Here is a 24644-nt window from a genome sequence, read left to right as displayed (position 1 = left end):
CAGAGGAGAGCAAGTTTAAAAAATTATTGTAACGCCAAGGGACTTTATATACTGTACCCCATGTGACACCCTGCACCCCATGTTCACCACTTTTGTATGGTCATGATATATTTTGTTTGAAGTATGCCTTGTATCATTTGAAAACTCAATCTGCAGAACAACATTGTCCTGTTAACATATCAAGATTGTACATGGAGCTATGAGATTTTACTATGATTGTTACTGAAATATGCTGTCATTCTGCCTGCTTAATGGGCAATTCACCAGAAGGGGAGCTATAAACAAATTATTTACAATGCCACAGCTTGCAGAACAAGTTCACAATAGAACTGCTGACCCCATGACCCCACAAAGACTTTTCCAGTACAAAGGGTTAGAGTATAAGAAGTGGGAGGGAGAAAGCCTCTGGCCACCTCTCCTCTCCCATGACATTACTAAATATCTGAAGAACACTGAACGAAGGGGAGTGGTTCCCAGCTGGAAAAAGCAGCAGCCTGTGAACTATATTGCATCTAATGGGAAGACAACTGATGTTGCTTTTAGAGTTAGCCTAGGTAAAGTCTAGAAATTAGATTGTGGTTTTATCTTTCTCTTTTGTAACTAAAATCTGACTTTTATGCCTTATCACCTGTAAATCACTTAAAAAAAATCTGTCTTTCTCACTTAAACATGATTTACTGTTTTATCTAAACCAGTGTGTTTGTTTGAAGTGTCTGGGAAACCCACACTTGAGACAAGGCTGGTGCATATTCATTATCCACTGTTGGAATGACAGACTAATTATGAGCTAGTACATTCCAGTGGGCCACTGAACAGTACAAGACTTTTTGGGGGGCAAGGCTAGGACCGAGGGATATGCTGGTGTCACCTTGTATCTGTTTGTGGCTGGCTGGGCATAGCACTCGTGTTCAACTAGGAATGACTTTACATGTTGGGGGCCGTGAGTGAACAGAGCCTGGAAAGGTTGCTGTTCTGACAGTAAGGCAGTGTAAAAGGCAATCCAGGCTGGAGATCTAAGAGGACATAACAGACCAGCAATTCACGTTGCACCCTAAGGAACGTCACAACTGATTCAAAATCTTTTTCTTCCACTATAGGCGCCTCATCAGATACTTCCAGCTATTTACTTCCATATAGCATTCTGCCCAAGAGAGGAAGAGTTGGCAACAAGGGGCATTGTTTTCAAGACAAAAGGTTGTGTTGGTAATATTACAGGATTGTATTTGTTTATTTAGATTTAAATAATCAAGAGACACCTGAGCAAGGATCTCAGTACCCTAGCATAGCATTAGCAATACAATTAAAATAATCAAGTGAATGGGAACTCAGGCAGCCAGACATCCTCCTTTCAGACACTTCATTTTCTAGGAATCATACCTTCAACCTTCTCCAAAAATACCCAAACAGATGTGTTTTACAGCATACCTGGAAGGTCACCAAATTTGGACAGTTCAGAGTCCTCAAGCCCACACACTGAATGCCCTGCCAGCCATCCGCTTTGCTTTATTACAAGAGGGTTCCAGTTCAGGCATTCCTGCAAATGGCAGCATGGTACAGGGAGAGAGACAAGCCCTCAGGTAAGGCCGTCCCAGGTTATTTAGGGCTTTGTAGGGGAGAACCAACTCCACCGAGACCAACACACCGACTGGTAGACCCACTGCAGGCCATCAGTGTTCCAGTCAGGATTAAGTGAATAATTAAATCAAATCAGACACATCAGCACAAAAATGTAGTGTTTATTTTCAGATGCATCTCATAACACTATAAACATACTGATAGCTTCATGTGAGATGGCACTATAGTGCTCGGCTATTAAGTCTGAACACAAGCAGGGTGAGGTTATTTTTGTAATTGTCAGGTTTGGAGATTAGATATTGCTCATTTTACAAGATGGGTCAGTTCAGTAGTGAGTGCTTATTCTGAGATATTGCTTCACATAGGAAGACCAAGAAAGCAACAGCAGTCAGACATGGGTTACTGAAGCTGTAATATGTCCTCCTAGAAACACTATAATTTGATATGCTGAAAATTAAGTTAGTTACATCTAAAAGATTCAAGGTTTATTTTAATTTTTTTTCTTTGTTGTTGTTTCTGAAGAGAGCAGCCCTCCCTACCACTATGGCCTTTCACATAACCACAAACGTTTTATTATAAAAACTGATCCAGAAGTACAGTTAAATACAGGTTTCATTTACATGTTCATATTCATTCTTAAAATTAAGTGCATTAATTGCCCCACCCCCATCTCTGCTTTCTTCCTGTGAGTGGGAGAGTTTTAGACACAGGTGCTAGATAAAGAAAACAGCTGGAAAATAGAAAAAAATAGGTTTTGGAACAAAACTGGAAAAAGGCAAGAGATTAGCAATAAGGCCACACATCAACATAAAATTAAATTAGAGAACACTGCATTGTAGTGATGATCTAGTTTTAATGGAGATGCAGTGAGACTGACGTAGTACAATACTGTTAGTCCCTTGACATCAACATGATTACCACATAAAATGCAGCATTTTCTAATGTTATTCATGAACTTGGCACATTTCCTTGGTGCCTGAAAAAAACAAAAGCCAGAAGTGTAACCATTAAAAAACAGTCATGGGACTGTGAGGTTTTAAAAAAATTGAATCATGTCATTCATAATAGTTCCAAGTTCCTGCTTACCTTAGAAGCTTAAATTGCAAATCAAATGTTAACACCCCCTAGGCAGTTTTCTCACCACAAAGCGGGAGAGAAGAGTACATTTTATTTCTCTCTCAGCCAGATATTGTTTCATACAGAGTCCCGTGTTTCTGTGGTACTGACCATGATTGTTTAGTTCCAGTGTTTCAACTGTCTCAGTCACTCAAGACTAAACTAGCTACAGAACTGAGGAATAAGGATTTAAATTTTCAGCTTTCATTCAAATAAATCCAAGATTTTTCAGGAGGCCAACATCCCTATTAAAAAAATAGCATAGGTTTAATCGAAGTCAGACACAGAATGAGTTTGCTACATAACAGATTGAAGAGGAGGAGGAGGTTGGAAAGTTTGCAAATGCTTTTTTTTATATTAAAAAAAGCCCCAACTGCTGCTTCTGAGAATTAGCTATATTAGATGCTCATGATCTGTCTCTTCTGGATATGACAGATGTCCTGAAGCACTAACCCAAATTCTGCATAAACGGAGTAACGCTGGTCAGCAAGTACTCAACAAGTACTCCTTTCCTTTTTTTAGTTACAATGGTATCAAAGAAGAGGAAATTAAAATAAGATCTGTGAGATTCACGGGAAACAGATTACTGAACTTGTTTTACAAGGTGTACAGTGCTATTTTTTAAATTAAATTTGTGTTGGATTTTTACTTGTGGGAAAGTACATTTATGATACTTCTCTAAATTGAAGAATTAGAGTCAACTGCTACATTTTATCCAGAGAAGCATATGAATATGGCAAGACAGGCTCTTATTCCTGACTGTTCCTCAGATCAAAGTAATCCATGGTTGGGAGGACAATAAGTATATGGAGAAGGAAATTAAAAAGCCTGAAGATAAGAGCATCAGAAAAGGATAGTCTGCTTACACAATAACTTGGATCAGATTGACTGTCAGCATCTGGAAAGGGTAAGAGACTATCTTATACAATAAAAGAAGCCACCACAGATCATATCCCCCATTTAAAATAAAGTAGACAATAACAAGCTCTTTTCAGACATCTATGTATATGGAGTTTTAACATATGAAATACAAGTTGGTTAAAATACTGCTAAGAATAACACATACAGAAACAGTACGTCACTTATCACTCATTACAAGTTTTTACAGAAAAAAAATGGTGAAACACCTAGGAGATCTTGCTGTATTCAAACTATATACACATCTAACAGTCCAAACGTTACTTGTCTTGGACTCAAGGTAAGCACCTTCATTACAGTGTCCATTACAGGAAAACAGCCAAAAATACATTCAGAACCCCTACAACTATTTTCCTAATTAACATTTTAAAGCATTTTGTGGTAGACAGGTGTATCCAAGATTGTTTTTCTTTAAGGATATGCAATCTGCATTAGTAACAGTAAAGAGCTCTTTGCATTTTTGTTCAATGTATCAACTTATTTCACAAGTTATTTATTTAAACACTTTCACAATTTTACAAAATTCCTAAAAAAAATTTGCACTTCAGTTTCTCATCCTTGAAACGTGCTACTTTAACATAATTAGGAGCTGGCTACATTTTCACCCTTCCCTCCTACCTATTTCTTCCCTCCCACCTCCCCCCACAGCAAAGGAACTACTTGGTTTTAGGGATTGCATCCCCATAAGCCCAAGACCTGCATTTACATAATAATAATAATAATACTTAATACGTCTATAGTGCCTCCTTCAGAGCATCTCAAAGCGCGTCCAAACAGTTGTTTAAGCCTCACAACACCCCTGTGAGGTAGGTATGGTATTATCCCCATTTTACAGGGCCAAGACTTTTTTTTTTTTTTTTGGGGGGGGGGGGGGCACAATCACACTTAAGTGTTTACTACAAGGGCAGCTTCTTAACCTGTAGTCTTGAACAAAATAGTGTTAATATTCCAGACAGTTCAGTTCACGTTCCTACAATTTGTATTGGCATTATTTGTATGGGCTTGGGGGGAAGTATTAAAGCAAAGTGCTGGGTAGGTTGCTGCTCTGCCACCGCAGGCAGGTAGTTTTGGAATGTTTATACAAATGGCTGGACTGGCTGAACCGTTTGCCACACTTTAAACAGGCATAAGGCTTTTCTCCTGTGTGCACACGGATGTGCTTCTTACAGTCTGTTAAGGTCAGGAAAGTCTTGCAGCAGATTTTACAGGCATATTTGCGAGCACCTTCTACAACCAAGACATTGTGCTCAGATAAGGCCTTCTTACATTTTGAAAGAACATCAGCAGATGCTCTGGTCAACTGTGGTGGACCAGGCTGGGAAGGATGCCCATTTTCGAAAGAGGAACTGGTCCCATTCATCATCAACTGGGAATTAGATGTACTATCTTGCATTTGGGAGCTTCTAACAGAGGTCACAACAGGCATTTTGGGGGCTATGCGACGGTAGCCGGGAAAGTTACTAGCTCCACCTCTTGGAGAGCCCATCATTGCCCTTGATAAAGAGTGTAGTCCCAAGCCAGACCTTGGAAAGTCCATCCCAAACTGTTCTGCTGCCCGGTATCCAGAAGTCTGTACACATGGAAGACCCATTACATCCTGCATAGGTCTAACAAAGTGAGAGTCTGCAGATTCATTGAATGGATTTTCCACATGAGACACAGTAGCAGAGGAATGGCCATTAGTAGGCCCAGACTCTGGACTCATTAAATAAGCGGCATCTCCATCCATTCTGCAGTCACTGGTTGTATTTGGAATATTGTCATCGTTTTGATTAGCACCAAAATTGCCACCTCGGCTCTTATTCAGAAAATTTGAGATACTGAAAGTAGACTTATGTTCCAGGTTATTTGACACCTCCAAAATATGGATGTCACCAACCCGATCAGTACTAGATTGTGGGTCAGAAAAGCTACGATCACTACTTTCAGGACTCAGTTCTATCTTTTCTGCACTCACTACTCCTCCTTCCACTTCAACAGATTCGCTGCCTTCTGCTTGGGAAGTGACATCACTCACTTCATCTTGAGGCTCTGGGGAACTCAAGGGCTCAGATTTAACCACCACCCTCATGTGTTCTTTTTCATTTAGACTGATCTCCGGATTTTCACACTGAAAGTTGTTTTTCTCAGAAGTAGCTTCTTGGTCAAAGCTAGTTTCTACTTGTGTTGCTTGAGATGCCATGGACATTTGCGAAATATTTCCTCCACTGTTGTCAGACTGACTGGGCACTTGGGCATCTTCTTGGGCACCAAAAGACTGATCAAACATAATGGTGTTATCCTCCTGATTATTGGTCACAACATCAGCTTTAGAATTGTCCACAATCTTCAGTGAATCTGGTGAAAAAAATTCTTCCCGTGAATGAACTACTGACTGCCCACTCTCTGGGGCAACATCTGAAATGATGGACTCGTCTATGGTAGGCCTGATTCGCTGTCTGGCCCGGTCTTCAGAAGACTGTTTACGTTTGTGGAGACGCCGAATAGGAAAAGTAGTGCGCTGTTCTATGTTACTTCTCATTGATGAGTTCATAGTATTTTGTTGTTCCTCTGCATTCTGGGTGGAATTTAATGCAGAGCTCACTATACTCAGTCCAAGCTGCTGAAGCATGAAAGATCTTTGCATGCGTGCATTTTGTTCTTGAACTCTATCGCTAGGTGGCGACATTGGCAGCGTCCTTGTAGTAAGGTAGTGTTTACATGCTTTAACAACAGAGTTCAAATGTAAGTGAGAAGCTGCCAGCAAGACATCCATAACATTGCTCTCTCCAAGCATGAGTGTGGAGGTGTACATCATGTCAATCAGAGCAGCAAAGGCCTCAGCTGTCACTACCTCACTGTCCAGCTGGATCATGTTCATGGTCTGGTCTCCCTCTGCTACAGTAAAGAGAGCTCGAAAATGTGTGCTGCATGCTGCCAAAACAGAGCGATGGGCTTTGAAATGCCTGTTCCCCACCACAATGACACAGTCACAAAGTTGACCATGAAGTCGCTGGTAGTTTAGCTGTTGAAAGATTTGCTCAAAATGTCCTGGAAAATCCATGATCCTACAAAATAAAAAAAAGAGGAAAATGTAAGACAAAAATGGCTGAAGTTCTATTTCTATCACAATGAACCAGGGTTTAAAATTTGAATGCAGATGGCTCAGAGGCAAACTATCAATAACTGATCTTGTACTTACCACCACCATATTGCTGTAATACTTATGCTGGCAACCTTGTGAAGGAGCATAGAAAAACTGCAGCTTCTGCTAGACTCATTCTTTTTTCAGGATTTTCTCTAATGTACTTCCCAGCTAACTATCAAACATATTATAAGCAGAGCTGGTAACATAACCTATAGTTAAAGGTGTCTGATATCTTCCATTATAAAGACCCTACTTTCAGTTGCTTATAGCTTCACCGAACTTTAACCCTTCAGGCTAAAATTCCCATGCCTGGTCTCTCCCTTAGGCTAAATTTTGCTGGAAAGTATTCGCTAAAACAGTTCTGCAGTTTGAGAACGAGATTAGGAGAAAATATGTTATTTCCTCATGCTAAAAAAAATATATTGCAACCATTCACTGAAAAGCTCTAGCACCTCCATACTTTGAAGAAAGGGTGTGAAGTTTGGGGTGGGTGTGGGAGGTCAAGGAGGTTAGAGATGTCCTTTTTGCAGCCCAAGTAAAAATTTACCCAGGCTCTACAAAATCTCAGTTAGCACATGGTCAATACAGACTTGTTAAGAATGTGGCAGTTAAATTCTCTGAAGATTCCATCTTCACTGAGCATTATCCAGCCCCAGTCTTTCCTTGAAATTGCTCCTCCCAGCAGCCAAGAGAACGGACAGCAGGAAGCCTGTCTTGCCTGTGTTCTCAACGGTCCCTCTGCTGGCACCCAGGCAGCATGGAGGAGGAAGCTGCCTGCCAAAAATGCAGAGGGGTGAGGAATAAGGAGAGGTGTTGCACAAATCAGAAGGCAGAAAGGCGGTAGGGGTGCGTGGTGGGAGCAAGAGCCAGATGGACTGGATAGAAGAGAGGAGCAGACGAGGGGGTGGGGGGCGGAGAGATAGACAGAAGGATCTATAACCACTAGGTAACACTCTCCTACAAAACCTGGATTTAACCCAAGAGTTTTCAGTCTCTGCATTCTTCTGCTATCAGCAAAGATAACAGCATATTACCACTACCAGTTACTCCATTAGCTCAAGTGGTAGAGGACTGTGCTGTGGATATAAAGATCCAAACCCTATTACTGACCTAATTTGACGGTCACTGTATGTGTGTATTTAATTTGTATCATGTGCAACCAAATTAAAAAAATTGGAAGTCACATAAGAGCCACATTTTTCTAATGTGGAGGTTGCACAAAAAATTAGGAAATACTCAAAATCAAGGTTGCACAATTCAGTTCCTTTGTGTGTATGCATTATTACAGTTTTTAATTACGTGATCACATACTACACTTCTACCCCAGGACCCTATCTCATTCAGTGCACAGATTGGACGGACAGTGCTCTCGGAATGAATCAGGGTTGCATAGTGAATTAGGGTGTTGCCTGTAGGGCACATTCTCCATTTGTTGCAGAAGTTGGAAGGTGCTCAGTGAATGTGGCAGGGGACTGTAGGAAAAGAAAGGATATTCTAATGGTTAAGGATGCTAAAGCCGCTCTAGAGAATTGAATTCTATTCCTGCCTCTGCCACAGAGTTCCTGTGTGATTCTGGACAAGTCATGTAAGTCAAAATATTCACAGCTGTCTTGCAATTGTGGGTTCCTCATTTTCTGAATGCCCAAAACAAAACTTCTGCCACCAGATTTGGTGAGCACTCACAATTGCAACTATAGTCAACTGGAGCTGTGCTCTGAACATGTAAAGTGCAATAAAACTGCTGAATACTCTGAAAGCCCTATGGTTTCAAGCTGGGCACCCAAAAATAATGGACACTCGATGATTTTGGCCTTTATCTCATAGGGATGTTATGAAGACATATTAATGTTTGTGAAGTTCACAGATGTTATGGAGAGCACCACAGAAATGTGCACAAGGAAACTGATAATTTTGTATTAAGCGCAGGGTTTGTTAAATGAAGACTAGGACCACACATTAATAGATTATAACCTCCTCCATAACTCAGGCCATAAGACTTCCTTGAATTAATTCCTGTTTGAATGACAGCATCTCTTTTAGGAATAACACCCAATCTTGATTTTAAAATTGCCAACAATGGAGAATTCACTACAACCCTTGGTAAGCTATTCCAGTGGTTAATTACCCTTACGTTAAAAATGTGTTCCTTTATTCTAGCCTAAGTTTGTCTAGCTCTCTCTTCCAGTCGGTGGATCTTGTTATATTAGGTCTGTTGACTGAAGAGCCCTTCACCATCAAATTTCTGCTCCCCATGTAGGGTACTTATAAATCGTGGTTAAGTCACCCTTTAACCTTCTCTCAGAAACACAAAATAAATTGAGCTCCTTGCATATTTCACTTTAATCTAAGGCATAATTTTCCCATCTTTTAATCATTCTTGTGGTTCTTCCCTGAACCCTCTCCAATTTATTAACATCCTTCTTGAACTGTAGACATCAGAACTGGACAGAGTATTCCAGTAGCAGTTGCACCAGAGCCAAATACAGAAGTAACAAAACCCTCCCAACTCCTACGTGATACTCTCTTGTTTATACATCCTACAATTACATTAACCCTTTTGGCCAGAGTTGGTCTGGAGGCTCACATTTGGCTGATTATCCATCATAACTCCCAAATGTTTTTCAGAGTCACTGCTTGACAGGATACCTTTGTTTCAAGATGTGTGATCTGAACATTTGACCATATTGAAACATATCATTTTCTTACATCCAGATGACCAAGTGATCTCTATTGCTCTGTTTCAATCTCCTCTCCATTATTTACCGCTCCCTCAATCTTTGGGTCATCTTCAAACTTTAACGGTCATGATTTTATGTTTACTTCCAGGTCATTCATAAAAATATTAAATGCCATAAGGCTGAGAACCAATCCCAACCTATCAGCCAGTTTTTAACGTATTTAACATGTACCATGTTCATTTTGTATAACTCTAGTTCCTCAATCAAAAGATCACATGGTGCCAAGTCCAATACCTTACAGAAGTCTGTTACATGTGTTTGTAGAGTGCCTATCACAATGGGGTCTGTGTCTAGGGCTCCTAAGCACAAGAATACAAAAAACAAACAAACTTGTCATCTCTTCAAATCAAGATATCAAGTTACTTTGACAAGATCTATTTTGTCTGCAATATCATGAATGCCATGTTAATTGGCGTTAATTATGTCACGCTCATATTACATTGAATGTGGAAGATAAAAGAAATACTGCATAACTACCCATCTAATGAACAAGGCAGGGGCACTGGGTGGGAGGAAGGGAGAGAGGAGGGGACAGTATACGATTATGTAATCAAAGGTTATCAAAGCATATACATAAGGGGGCCAAATTCAAGTTGCACAGACAAACCTTATATTGGCACTGCCTAACTTGTGTGCTTGTCTTTGCAACCTTAACCTTCTCACAAATATATATTTATATCAAACTGGACAAGGAAATTCACCTACAATGCCCTAATTAAAAAACAGAGGAAGAGGAAGGATGGTCATGTGGTTAAGGCACTGAATCGTGACTCAGGAGATCTGGGTTCAACGCCCAACTCTGCCACAGATTTCCTGTGTGATCTTGGTCAACTCATTTTACCCCATATCCCCATTTTACCGATTGAAAATTGGGGTAATAGTTCCTTTTGCCTATGCTGTCTGCCTTGCTTATTTAGATAGTAAACTATTCAAGGCAGAGTGTCTTACCTACTATGTATGTACATACACAAGGAGCCTTGATCTCATTCGGGACCTCTGGGCACTAACATAGTAAGTGATCTGTCAAGGATTAAAAGAAGTCTACTAGCCAGCAGGAAGCTCTCATAAACATGGATACTAAGCCACTACTTTCTTCAACATGTAAGTTTTCATTTCAATAGCTAGCCCTTAAGGATGTGAAATAATCCTCCAAACAAACAAATGTAATGCTGTCTTTGTTTATCTACAGACTGTTCTAGTGTTTGAGACTGCCGTATATTGCTTTTCCAATCATCAGCAGCAGCTCAGAGTTAAGACTCATGAGATCTGCAGTTGTTATTCAGAACTTTGTAGGCACAAGTGAAATCATACCTTATTCCTTTTGCTACTGCTACAGTTTTCCCAAGCAGAAGAGGCAGATACCAGAATTGTTTGAAGGAGAACATGACACCACCAAAAAAGGAGGCTGAAGGAAAGGTAGAGCATCTAACACTTGGTGGAAAAGAATGCTCCACTCTTGCAGCAGCTGGAGGCTGAGTCATCTTCACATCTGGCGCACATCAACTATCCAGAAATTGATACTGAAAACAGAGGCCCCAATCTTGTTTTTCAAAAAGATATGCTCTAGGAATTATTCTGAGGAAGTTTTATGGCCTGCACTATACAGGAGGTGAGATTAGATGATCACAATGGTCCCTTCTAGGGATGTAGATATCGTTTAAAAATTTAACCGGTTAACGGATTAAAATTTTATTGTTTCACCGATTAAAGGGAGAGGGACTGGCGCCACTCTGGCCAGCCCGGGGCCGTTCCGTCCGGTCAGCCGGAGCAGGTGGGGCGCTCTAGCTGGGGCCGGGGTCGGCCGGCTGGCGCAGCTGCTCCGGCCATGGGCTGGGGATTAACAGTTAGGGTGGGTTAATGGTAAAACTAATGCTTACCGATTAACCAGTTAATATTTTACATCCCTAGTTCCTTCTGGCTTTGGAGTCTATGAATCAGACTCTAGGGATAGAAATCCCAGTGTCATCAGCCATCTCAGCAGTGATGCTGGACAGTGGGCTTTTCACTACAGTATTAGCCCTGGAATTCCCCCAACTCACATGAGCCTCTAGCTAGCAAGTGTCCAATAAATTTTTCACCTGTGCTGTATGTCTCGTGACATACCGGAGCCAGAAGTGGACAGTATGCACTCTGCTTTCTCCAGTGAAAAAAGAAAAAACAAATGGTAGTAACATCTAGGAGAAAAACATTTAGTGAACCTTAAGAGCGAGATCCTATTTTCTCTGTAAATAATTTTTCCACTGATCTTTCTGGTCCTGCTAGCTCAGGACCCAAACTGTGTTGTATGCTTAGCAACATGAACACTGTTCAACAACAGAAGTGTGGTTAAGGTTTGGGGTTTTAAGTTTCCATTAATACAACTGTAAAGTTAAACAATATCTCAGTGTATTATAGATTGACCCTTGCCTAAAAAAAGGCATTTTTCACTGTCTGTACCTTTCTGATGAAGAAGATTACAGGAGAGTTTTTTTAAGCAAACAGACCAATAGTAATATTGAAGCATATTATAGGACAGAGACTACCAGACCCTATAGAAACAGCTAAGACAGGACTGGCAAATCACAGAAACATAATTTTGACTCCTTTCCCAAGATATAAGAGACAGTCTCCAAATTTAAAGAGTTAATGTTTACATTGGCTTACAATTCCATGCATTTACTTCAAAATGTCATGTAAGACTCAAACCACGTACCTGAATATTCTCATATGCATATAGTCATGCATTAAGTGCATTATGCGTGTACAGAATTCCAGATTCATGGATTCCAATAGAAATGAGACAAAGCAATTTATTTTGATATAGAAAATAAATATCAATTATGAACTGTACAGACTTCACTTCTAAACCAAAGATGGGTACAAGGAATTTAACTTCATTAGACAAGCCTGAAGTTTAAAAAAAAAAAAGCTAGTCTGAAAGATTCCCAATGGATGAATACTTGTTTCAGGGCCAAATTAAAACCCCGCACATAAAAACATTACTTTTTCCATTTTAATATATCTAGGCTTGTTTTTTATAAGAATGACACATGTTAACTTAAAAGGATAGGTTTTCAGCTTTTGGAAGACGCTAACAAATAGGTTTTAATTAGTCTATTTCTTTTATTGCTCTGTCCAAAGCCAATGTGAGAATTAAAAAGACATTCAAAGTTATTACGCCAACTATCCTTTTTGACATATCCGATCATAACTGAAAGCACTCGTCCAAAGAAAGATTACAAACTGAACCTATAGTTCCCCCCCAAAAAAATTTGACATGGGTTAAAGAAGGTATTTATGGTGTGATAGTCTAGGTTTTTGCATCATAAGAGGGGAGGCCATGTCTACACTAGCAAGCTTATAGCGGCACAGCTGTACCGATAGAGCTGTGCCACTGTAAGATTGCTTGTGTAGCTGCTCTATACCAATTGGAGAGAGCTTCCCCCATCGACATAATAAAACCACCACCTAAAACGAGCAGCAGTAGCTATGTTGAAGGGAGAGCGTCTCCTGCCGACATAGTGCTGTGCACATGAGCGCTTATGCCCGCAAAACTTATGTCCCTCAGGGTGTTTTTTTCACACCTCTGAGCGACGTGTTTTGCCGACATATGAAAGTTTAAATATGAAGTAGTGTAGACATGGCCTAGTGTCAATGGTCTCAGATACGCCATAGTTAAACTGAATATCAAAGGGAGCTTGGCACACAGGTAACAACACTCTAAATCATTATTAGTATTACAATTGGGTTGCTTCTTGCTTGCTAGCCAACAGCTTGCAGTTTACTACTTGGAGTCACCCCCTCCCCATCTCCCTAAACCCTCAATATTTAAAATATGTTTGAGGTGTCAGACACCAAATCTGTAAGGATTCCTAGCACAAAATTAATACGCAAAAAGATGCCCAAGGTACGTTAAAGAACTTAAGCAAAAAGGTTGTATCTCGCCAACATTAGAATGTGTTTGTCCTGTGCTCACCTGTTGTGCCAAAAAGTATCAAAACCCACAGAAAAACTCCTTTGGAGACCGTAATAGACACTTAAGTCCAGGTATTTAAATAGTGAAAATCAAGAATGCTTTTTTCTCCTTTTCATCCCTCAACACTTGGATTTTTATTTTATTTAATAAGCCATGGAGAAAAATCTCAAAGAAGTTGACTTTTTCAGTGAATTAACTCTTTGAACAAAGAGCTAAACAGGTCATTAGTTTTAAAGTTATATTCTGGTTAAACACATGCAAAATCTTAATTTAGTGACAGCTAAGGTTGCACCTGGACATACCCCGTCCATCCAAACACCTTAAAAGCATGGAAATAAGGTGAGGGAATCATCTCCTGTGTTCTCTGTCACCTTCTCACTGCCAAGAACACGGTCAGTGGCACACTCCCTCAGGTTTTCACTTCCACCTCCAACAGATAAAGAGAAGCAATATGTACCCAAACATAATGAAACTGACAACCTTATTACTAAATGAAGTTTGTGGGAGCTTCCTAGAGATTTGTGGTTTGGGTTTTTTTTAAATCCAGGGTTGGTAGTTGGTGTAGCTCACTGGTTAACTCCCCAGTATCAGGGAGGGTGAGCTGCAGTTGCTTGGCAATCAGAGGGCCAAGCTGCACTGCCAAAGCTGCTCCTGCCACCTTGACCCTCCAGAAAAGGCTAAGACATGGCTCAGGAGAGCTTTTGTCCCTAATATTTTACCACCATTTAAAAGTTACTGAAATTACAGAGTCCAAACGCAATCTACTGTAATTAACAGCAATGCACAGTTTATCAGTCGAAGCAGCAAGCATCATCACTTGCTTCCTGAAACACAACACTGCCTCTCGTACACCTCTGGAGGTTGACATAGCCAAAAGCAACTGTAGCAGCAGAGCGTATGCGAGCCTGCACTCTGGCAGCAGGGCTACATAGTGTGTTCCTCTTTTTTCTAGGTCCCTTGCCCTGTCCCCCTGTGAAGAGATCTCTCAGCTTTCAAACCTGCAATATCTGACACTTGAAAGCAAAGCGTGACAAATGATTAAAATGTGAAACACTTGTATTTTGGCCCATCACATCAAAGTTTACAGATTCTAATGGTTTAAGTAAAAAACAACAACTCTTTTTTCACTAAGAAAATTAAATTATCTTTAAAAGATTTTCTCAGTGGATCCATAACATCATGATGGGGTTGTCAATTTGAATCCTAGCCCTGCAAATTCCTAGCCAAGACCTTTACCACCTGGGCTTACAGGTGTAATTGCTATCCTGTAAGGGAACACTCACTAGAAGGGGGACTTGACACACACTTTCCTAGTGGGTTTGCTAAATAGTGGTAGAAAATTGGAGACAGGGGTTCTGGATTCTATCCCTAACTTCATGGCAGCAATGTGGTATACTCAGAGATAGGATAAGAAAAAACGCAAAGAACAAACATTCTGAAAGGCATCATGGCTGAGTGGATAATTTTGGGTTTTGATACTAGAGACCTGGGTTCTACTTTACAGCAGCTACAGCGCTGCAACTGTGCTGTTGTAGCATAAAAAGAAAAGGAGTACTTGTGGCACCTTAGAGACTAATGAAACCATGAAAAAATGGGTATTTACCACTACAAAAGGTTTTCTCTCCCCCCACCCCACTCTCCTGCTGGTAATAGCTTATCTAAAGTGATCACTCTCTGTACAATGTGTATGATAATCAAGGTGGGCCATTTCCAGCACAAATCCAGAGTTTAACAAGAACGTCTGGGGGGGGGGGGGGAGGGATGTTGGAAATATTGTATCCAATTTGCAAATGAATTCCAATTCAACAGTCTCTCGCTGGAGTCTGGTTTTGAAGTTTTTCTGTTGTAATATCGCAACTTTCATGTCTGTATGTATAAAAACACCTTCTGTATTTTCCACAGTATGCATCCGATGAAGTGAGCTGTAGCTCACGAAAGCTTATGCTCAAATAAATTGGTTAGTCTCTAAGGTGCTACAAGTACTCCTTTTCTTTTTGTGAATACAGACTAACACGGCTGTTACTCTGAAACCTGTCATTATGCAAGGCACTGCATTTAGCCATATGGAGTGGAAATCTATTAACTGCATAAAAAAACTTGTACAGATACAGACAGACATCATCTTCCTTTCCAGATGCAAGCAGATGGACATCGTACCAAAAGGACTGAAGGTAAAAAAATCCATTACAATCTACATACCACACAGACTATGCTGACAGCTTGTGCCACACGCTCTCAAAGAAACTGTGGAACCACCTGATCAACATCCTCTACAGCGAACAGGGAAAGATAAAGAATGAGCTCTCAAAACTGGATACTCTCAAAAAACAACTTTCCACACAAACTTCCTCGTGGCTGGACTTTACTAAAACTAGACAAGCCATTTACAACACATACTTTGCTTCTCTACAAAAGAAAAAGGACACTAAACTTTCTAAACTACTACATGCCACAAGGAGCCACAGCAATGGTTCCCTCAACCCACCCAGCAATATTGTTAACCTATCCAACTATACTCTTAGCCCAGCAGAAGCAGCTGTCCTATCTCGGGGCCTCTCCTTCTGCCCCTCCACCCCCACGAACATGATACAGTTCTGTGGTGACCTAGAATCCTATTTTCGATGTCTCTGACTCAAGGAATATTGCCAACACACCTCTGAACAACATACTAATCCACAGAGACCTCCCTACCAACAACTACAAAAAGAAGGATTCTAGGTGGACTCCTCCTGAAGGAGAAGACAGCAGACTGGACTTCTACATAGAGTGCTTCCGCCGACGTGCACGGGCTGAAATTGTGGAAAAGCAGCATCACTTGTCCCACAACTTCAGCCGTGCAGAACACAATGCCATCCACAGCCTCAGAAACAACTCTGACATCATAATCAAAAAGGCTGACAAAGGAGGTGCTGTTGTCATCATGAATAGGTCGGAATATGAACAAGAGGCTGCTCGGCAGCTCTCCAACACCACTTTCTACAAGCCATTACCCTCTGATCCCACTGAGAGAGTTACCAAAAGAAACTACAGCATTTGCTCAAGAAACTCCCTGAAAAAGCACAAGCTCAAATCCGGACAGACACACCCTTGGAACCTCGACCTGGGATATTCTATCTACTACCCAAGATCCATAAACCTGGAAATCCTGGGCGCCCCATCATCTCAGGCATTGGCACCCTGACAGCAGGATTCTCTGGCTATGTAGACTCCCTCCTCAGGCCCTACGCTACCAGCACTCCCAGCTACCTTTGAGACACCACTGACTTCCTGAGGAAGCTACAATCCATCGTTGATCTTCCTGATAACACCATCCTGGCCACTATGGATGTAGAAGCCCTCTACACCAACATTCCACACATAGATGGACTACAAGCCATCAGGAACAGTATCCTCGATAATGTCACAGCAACCCTGGTGGCTGAACTTTGTGACTTTGTCCTTACCCATAACTATTTTACATTTGGGGATAATGTATACCTTCAAATCAGCGGCACTGCTATGGGTACCCGCATGGCCCCACAGTATGCCAACATTTTTATGGCTGACTTAGAACAATGCTTCCTCAGCTCTTGTCCCCTAACGCCCCTACTCTACTTGCGCTATATTGATGACATCATCATCATCTGGACCCATGGAAAAGAAGCCCTTGAGGAATTCCACCATGATTTCAACAATTTCCATCCCACCATCAACCTCAGCCTGGTCAAGTCCACACAAGAGATCCACTTCCTGGACACTACAGTGCTAATAAACGATGATCACATAAACACCACCCTATACCAGAAACCTACTGACCGCTATTCCTACTTACATGCCTCCAGCTTTCACCCTGACCACACCACACGATCCATCGTCTACAGCCAAGCTCTACGATACAACTGCATTTGCTCCAACCCCTCAGACAGAGGCAAACACCTACAAGATCTCTATCAAGCATTCTTACAACTACAATACCCACCTGCGGAAGTGAAGAAACAGATTGATAGAGCCAGAAGAGTTCCCAGAAGTTACCTACTACAGGACAGGCCTAACAAAGAAAATAACAGGACACCACTAGCCATCATCTTCAGCCCCCAACTAAAACCCCTCCAATGCATTATTAAGGATCTTCAACCTATCCTGAAGGATGACCCAACACTCTCACAAATCTTGGGAGACAGGCCAGTCCTTGCCTACAGACAGCCCCCCAACCTGAAGCAAATACTCACCAGCAACCACATAGTGGTTCTGTTGTGTGGTATGTGGTTGCTGGTGAGTATTTGCTTCAGGTTGGGGGGCTGTCTGTAGGCAAGGACTGGCCTGTCTCCCAGGATTTGTGAGAGTGGGGTGGGGGGAGGTATTTTTTCATGCTTTCTGTGTATAAAAGATCTTCTACACTTTCCATAGTATGCAACCGATGAAATGAGCTGTAGCTCACGAAAGCTTATGCTCAAATAAATTGATTAGTCTCTAAGGTGCCACAAGTACTCCTTTTCTTTTTGTGAATACAGACTAACATGGCTGTTACTCTGAAACCTTTAGATAAGCTATTACCAGCAGGAGAGTGGGTTTATGTGTGTGGAGGGGGGGGGGGGGAGAAAACCTGGATTTGTGCTGGAAATGGCCCAACTTGATTATCATACACATTGCAAGGAGAGTGATCACTTTAGATAAGCTATTACCAGCAGGAGAGTGGGGTGGGGGGAGAAAAAAACCTTTTGTAGTGGTAAACACCCATTTTTTCATGGTTTGTATGTATTTTCCACATTTTCCACAGTATGCATCCAATGAAGTGAGCTGTAGCGCACGAAGGCTTATGCTCAAATAAATTGGTTAGTCTCTACGGTGCCACAAGTACTCCTTTTCTTTTTGTGAATACAGACAAACACGGCTGTTACGCTGAAACCTGTTGTAGCATAGACACTTTCTATGTTGCCAGGAGTTGTTCCATCGAGAGGCAGTAACTAGGTCAATGGAAGAATTCTTCCACTTACCTAGCTGTGTCTACAGTGGGGGTTAAGTCAACTTAATCACTTTACCCAGGATGTGAAATTTTTTACAGCTCTGAGCAATTTAGCTAGGTCAGTCTATGTTCTAAGTTTGGACCTGGCCTTAGTGCATCTGAAATGACCTTTTCTAACATCTATTTGTTAAAGGGAAAGTGTGGAGGTAAGGTACAGGTGGCAACTTATACTTGACTGACTTGTAGGGTTGGGGTCATGGCCTTGGTTGATAAAGGTGGTGAAGGGCATGGAACTATAAACTGTGTAAGATCTGAAGTCATGTTCTCTGGTTCTCAGCTCAGGGAACTGTTCTCTGAGCTACCAGTATAGTGGCACTCTCTATCTCTTCCTCTAACTGCTACAGAACAATCTGGGGATGGCAGAAACATTATCTTGTATTAAGTTCCATATAGGCAACTCACTTTCAAAAGTGCTCCATATGTTCACTTCATGTTGGTATATATAAAAACTTAAACTGGTGGAAATTATGTAAGAAGAATAGAAACAAATACCTACTCTGCAGATGTGGGTAAAGTGTGATGCAAAAATCAGATCCAAGGAGTTTACACACTTGTCTAAAGGGATAAAAAAGGGGGATGCCACATTCAAAAGTGATCATTCTGGGACACATTAACAGCAGTGTCATATGTAGCACACAGGATATAATTGTTCGGCTCTACTTGTCACTGGTGAGGCCTCAGCTAGAGTACTGCGTCCAGCTCTGGGCATCACTTTTTAAGGAAAGATAAGAACAAACTGCAAAGAGTCAAGATCAGACCAACAAAAATAATTAAATGTTTGGAAAAAATGTCCAATTCTTTCACTCTTTCCATGCTTAGTCTAGAGAAGAGGTAGTTTCAAATATGTAACAGGTTGTTTTAAAAAGGACAGTGATCAATTGTTCTCCAAGCCCAACAAGGGTAGGACAAGAAGTAATTAGCTTAGTTTGAAGCAAAGGATATTTAGATAGAAAGTTTTTCCTAACAACAAAACTATAAAGGACAGTTAAGCACTGGAACAAGTTACATAGGGAGGTTGTGGAATTCCCATCAATGCAGGTTTTTACAAACAGGTTAGCCAAACGGCTCTCAGGGACAATCTAGATATATTTAACCCTGCTTCAGTGTGTGTTTGGGGGTTGAGGGTGGGGAGCAGCAGAACTAGGACTAGGTGGCCTCTTTCTATATTTCTACTGAAATATACATGTCTACATTTCTATGATTATTGTTTTATTGTTCCATTTGTATCAGCCTGACCAGCGCCAAACCACCATGAAAACTTCAGATTTACGTCAGTTTTAATTTCTATCTTTCGTCAGTTTTACAGCATTTCTGAAAAATGAAGCTTTAACACTCCCATAAAAATGAAACTTTTCCTGTAACTTTACTTACGGCCTTGCTACCGCTGCATCATAACATAACACTTGTATTCCCAATCTCCATCTTGATCTGCAAAAGCTGAACAAATCCATAGGATGGCCTCTCTGCTATCTACCACCTGCCTCTCAAATGGAGGCCCCAACTTTAAGAAGAAAATTCAGTTTCCAGCTTTCCCATTTAAAAGCAATCCTCTGTCCATGCATCTAACCTCAAATACCATATGGAGCCAAAGAGAGCTGCATTTAAGTATCCCAGGAGAAAAAGCAGCCACAGATACCTGAGCATGATACCATCTTGCCCAACAGGGCATTAAACTTCTAAATCTAATGCATCAACCTCACTTTACCATTTACTAGAAATTCAAGGACTTCTCTCAACCCTTGCTAATTCTGAAGCAGCCTGGAAACAAGGCATAAGTTTTTAACAGTGAGAGTAATTAACCAATGGATAATTTACCAAGGTTCGTGGTGGATTCTCAATCACTGACAATTTTTTAATCAAGACTGGATGTTTCTTCTAAAAGATCTGCTTTAGGAAATATTTTGGGGAAGTTTTATGACCTGTGTTAAACAGGAAGTCAGAATAAATGATCATAGTGGTTTCTGCTGGCTGTGGAATCTACAAATCTCTGCATGCGGTTTTTAAATTCTAGTCATGTAACCAATGATGATTTAGTTTAACTCAGAATGGAGAAATACACTTTTACCAGAAAAATGTAAAGCAGGCCAAAGGGACAAATATCCTTTGTGCCTTCTCCACTGTAGATGATACATGGGCTCAATCAATTTTCTTCATGATTTTAACTTCCAAAGCAGATTATTTTATCTATAAATTAGACATGTCTCCAGCAAATCAATACTGCATTTTAACTGAGATTTGACATACTCTCCTGCTTCTGGCCTCCTTAAACCTATTAATATTAAAATTATTTCAAGAATATGTCTTCTCATGGCAGTGTAATTTGAACCACTATTAACGGAAAGTCTGTGTTGTACAGTCTTTTATACAAATCCATAATAGGATTCCAGACATTTTAGCATGTACTAATTCATAAAAATATTGATGGCCGAAGTAACAACCATAACTTTGTAATTTTAACTCTTCTAGAAACCTCAGCCACAAGTTTTTTAAAGAGAAATTCATTTATCATGTCGAAACTAATTACTTTTAGTTATGGGAAATAATGAACTAGAAATGAACTGTTACAATCACTGAATAATTTAAACAGTGACAACAAAGTTAATAGAAAAAAGTAGCAACTAACAGGCTGCCTAAATTTAGAACACAGCAATATATACATGCTCTCTTTGCTGTGTTACATATTTCATTTTATATCGAAGTGTAACGGTAGCCACATGGTTACTAGTTTGACCTTTGCCGAATTTGTCTTTGATAGTACGATTGTGTAAAAAAAATGTAGATCCTAAACATATAAATAAAAGAACATAAGAACAGCCATACTGGGTCAGACCAAAGGTCCATCTAGCCCAGAATCCAGTCTTCTGACAGTGGCCAAGCCAGGTTCCCCAGAAGGAATGAACAGAACAGGTCATCACAAAATGCAGCTGCCAAATGACCTCCGTACAGTCTACAGACAACTATCTTTTTGTACTTTGGCAGTTTGTTTTGTAACACATTGCACCCATTTGTTGTACCTTCCATTACATTTGCTAGAACTAGTTCAATGTTATAAATGCAAGCCAATAGTAGTTCTAAAACAGTCACCTAAAATTATCTTTATTCTCTGAAAATTCCAAATAATCAAACCAGAAGTGGGGGAGGTCTGGGAGAAGGGGAGCAGGGGGGAGGAGTAGTTGTTAGAAGTGAGTGGGTGCACTAGGAAGGTAACCTGGTGCCAAACTAAAGAACTAAGCTATGCCAAAACTTGTTTCACACCTACTTGAACAGCAAGTCACTCATAGTAGTACAGATTTAGAATGGTTTCCACACTACCCCTACATTTCACACTTTTGATCATTCACTATCCAAGTTTTAAAAAAAAAATCTGCAAAAGGTTCTTTTTTGAAAACTCTGCTTCACATACTTGGTCACATGATTTTGTAACACTTGATTTGCTTAGAATCACACATTTTTAAAAAAGTGTTTCATAGAGTCTTGCAGCAAAGATCAAATGGCAACTTCATTTCACTACATTCTGTAGTATGTCAAATGCTGTTTTGGAAGACCTCATTCCCTTCTGGCTTAGAAGTCTCAGTAGCATGAATGATGCCTTGAAAGTGAAAGATTTGTGTGAGTTGACAAATATTTGAATTGCCAAGAGAAAATCTATACTGCAACATGAGTATAAAGGCGGATATAAGTATAAAAAAGCTCCCGTTGGTTTTCTGCAAATTACACATTAACCGGTAGCTGTGTTTTTAATATAACACACACCACATTTTTATCATCTACTTAAGTATTCTTATGCAACCACAATTGGTTCAGTAGCACTAACCAATGACTAGGGGTTCCATGTTGCAGTCCTTCACTCACACAGGTAACCCCCACAATGAAGTCAGCAAGATTTTGCTCAGTTCAGAATGACCGGACCTGGCCCTATAATTATTTTTCAATGTGTCTACTACAACTTCCAGTTGTAACACCTGTTACAAAGCTGCACAAATGTGAGGACTTGGGTAGAATTTCCAGCACAAATGGTGAGAGATTGCAGGTATGACTGCCAACCCACTCCCCATAGGAATTCCACCTACGTGCACAAGACAGATCTTCAGACCTGGTGGTTTTCACGACAGACATCCCCCCCTCCCCCCCATGCACACACTTGTTCAGGGGTACCCAACCTGGGGGAACGTCACTACAGCTCTCCCCACCTCCAGTCTTGGAGAATTTTGGGACTCAATTCTCCCCAACAAGTAACAAAGAGCTAACGGGACACGAGGGGAACCTGCATGGAGTGGGGACGGGGACAGGGTCTGGCGATCATGGGAGCCTGAAGGGAAGGCTCAGGGTGGACAGATGAGGGAAGGATGCAGTGGGGGGCGCCTACAGACAGATCTGTCACTGCAGGGGGCTGGGGGCAGGGAGACGAGGGAAGCCTGCGGGGGTGGGGCGGGCAGATGAGGGCAGCCTAAGGGGGGGCGAGGCTGGGTTGTCTGTCCCTGCAGGGGGGCCAGGGACGGGTAGGTGAGGGCAGACTGCGGGGGCAGGGGCGGGGCTAGGGTCTGTCTGTCCCTGCGGGGGGTAGACGAGGGCAGCCTGCAGGGGCATGGATGGGGGGCCCGGTGCCAGCCTGAGCCCTGGCCATAGGGCCTCCCCCCCCCGCCGCCGCCCTGTCACTCACCAGCCGGCCGAGACCCCGCCCCTCCCGCTCAGACTGTCTAGTGTCGGGGACACTAATCGCGCCGTCTCCCAGGCCCCGGCGCATGCGCAGGACCCCGGTCCCCCTCCTCACTCCCTCCCCCGCATCGGCGAGACAAGCGCTGACAAGAGAACAAACCTCCCCAAACACAGCTCGCGCCCGCGCGCGCCCGCCCTGTCTCGCGCGCGCCCCCGGCGCAGCGCGCGCAGCCTCTCCCACCCGCCGCCTCGGGCCTGCCTCACCTGCGCCGTGCCGTGCCGTCCCCTCCCCTCCCGCGGCTCTGCGTCTCCGGGCCGGGGGGGGGCCGTCGTTCTCGGCCCCGGCGGGTTCCTCTCCACCTCGCTCCGGTCTCCTCCCCCCTCCACTCCGGACACAGCAACGGCCTCGCCGGCAGCAGGAAGTGACGCCATCGTATGGCGGCCAATCAGCGGGGTGGGTGGGGACGAGAAGAAAAAAGGCTCCGGAGCCTCCCGGGATGCGAAACTCCTAGCCAATCCCAGGGCGCCATTCGCTGCCCTGAGGCGTAGCCTTAGCCAGTCAGCCATCGGTTTGCTGATAACACCGCCGTGCTCCAGGGGGTTTATCAATAAACTGCTCGCTGATTGGACATGTCCTCCATAATCCAATCAGAACGTGATTTCACTGCAGGCTGAGGCTCAGGAGCGCCCCCTTCCCTCCCAACCAGAACTGCAGCCTCCCAAGAGCTTCAGCGCTCGCCCACTTTAGGGCTTCCCCTCTTCTCCCTTACCCCACGTTCATTGGCCTGGCATCCCACCCTGGCCATCCTGAGCTGGACCCCACTGCACCCACCATCCTGCAGGACCAGCCAGAGCCCCACATCAGAGCCCAGAGCCTGTTAAAGCAGGATGGAAACTCTGCACTCACGCTCATCGGAGGCCTAGGTACCAGGGCTTGGAAAGCGATGCTCCAGGGTGTTTTCCAGCCGGCTGTAAAAGCAGAACTGTTGCCAATCCCAGACGTTCAAAAATCATGAGTCAGGCTCCAAAAATCATGAAGCTGTATTAGAAATCATGAGACTCTTTTAAAAAAATTAACATTGTGTTATTTTCCTTTCCATTCTGGTTTTTGAGCCTTTAGGCTGCACTTGAGTCATGTTCCCAAGGTTTTATCTGCATTTGTGAAGGCCACAAATTTGCTTTTTAATAAAAATGAAAGCTGAGATTTTCATATAATTCTGCGCCTGCAGGAGCTGGGGCTGGAAGGGAAACATCAAAAATTGTGAGATGCATGATAAAAATCACAAGAGTTGCCAACGCTTCACTAAATAAGTAAAAACCTATCCATAAATGATTGTTAAAGTCTTCCAGAAGCATAATTCAACCCACTCCACAAACAGGAGAAAATTTTCGGGCCTGACTGTAACTACCAACTGTACTGATTGGGACAAACCGCACGAGAAAACAAATAGATTTAAAATTGTTATTAAAGATAATGTTAAAATTATCTAATACACATGTTAAGAAAACAGTTTCTATATATCTGAGTATAATGCTTAAATTATATAAAAGTACAAA

The 24644-nt window shown here is 42.0% G+C and overlaps 1 protein-coding gene across 1 annotated transcript; it reads right to left on the bottom strand.

The window, feature by feature from the left end:
• Positions 1–1716: 1716 nt before the first annotated feature.
• On the bottom strand, positions 1717–23533 carry ZBTB5 (zinc finger and BTB domain containing 5). Its single transcript, XM_084628769.1, has 2 exons — positions 23352–23533; positions 1717–6656 (listed from the first exon to the last, which is right to left on the bottom strand). The coding sequence occupies exon 2, from the start codon at positions 6650–6652 to the stop codon at positions 4625–4627; it is 2028 nt and encodes a 675-aa protein (XP_084484895.1). The 5' UTR covers positions 6653–6656; positions 23352–23533; the 3' UTR covers positions 1717–4624.
• Positions 23534–24644: the final 1111 nt, after the last annotated feature.

The sequence above is a fragment of the Lepidochelys olivacea genome, assembly GCF_965140295.1.
Source record: "Lepidochelys olivacea isolate rLepOli2 genome assembly, chromosome: 5".
NCBI lineage: Eukaryota > Metazoa > Chordata > Testudines > Cheloniidae > Lepidochelys > Lepidochelys olivacea.
Note: the sequence above shows the minus strand (reverse complement) of the source record. Positions and strands in the feature narration are given on the sequence as shown.

Bases quoted from the DNA above. Each gene is read 5' to 3' on its own strand.
- ZBTB5 (XM_084628769.1), bottom strand. From the start codon at position 6,652: ATGGATTTTCCAGGACATTTTGAGCAAATCTTTCAACAGCTAAACTAC.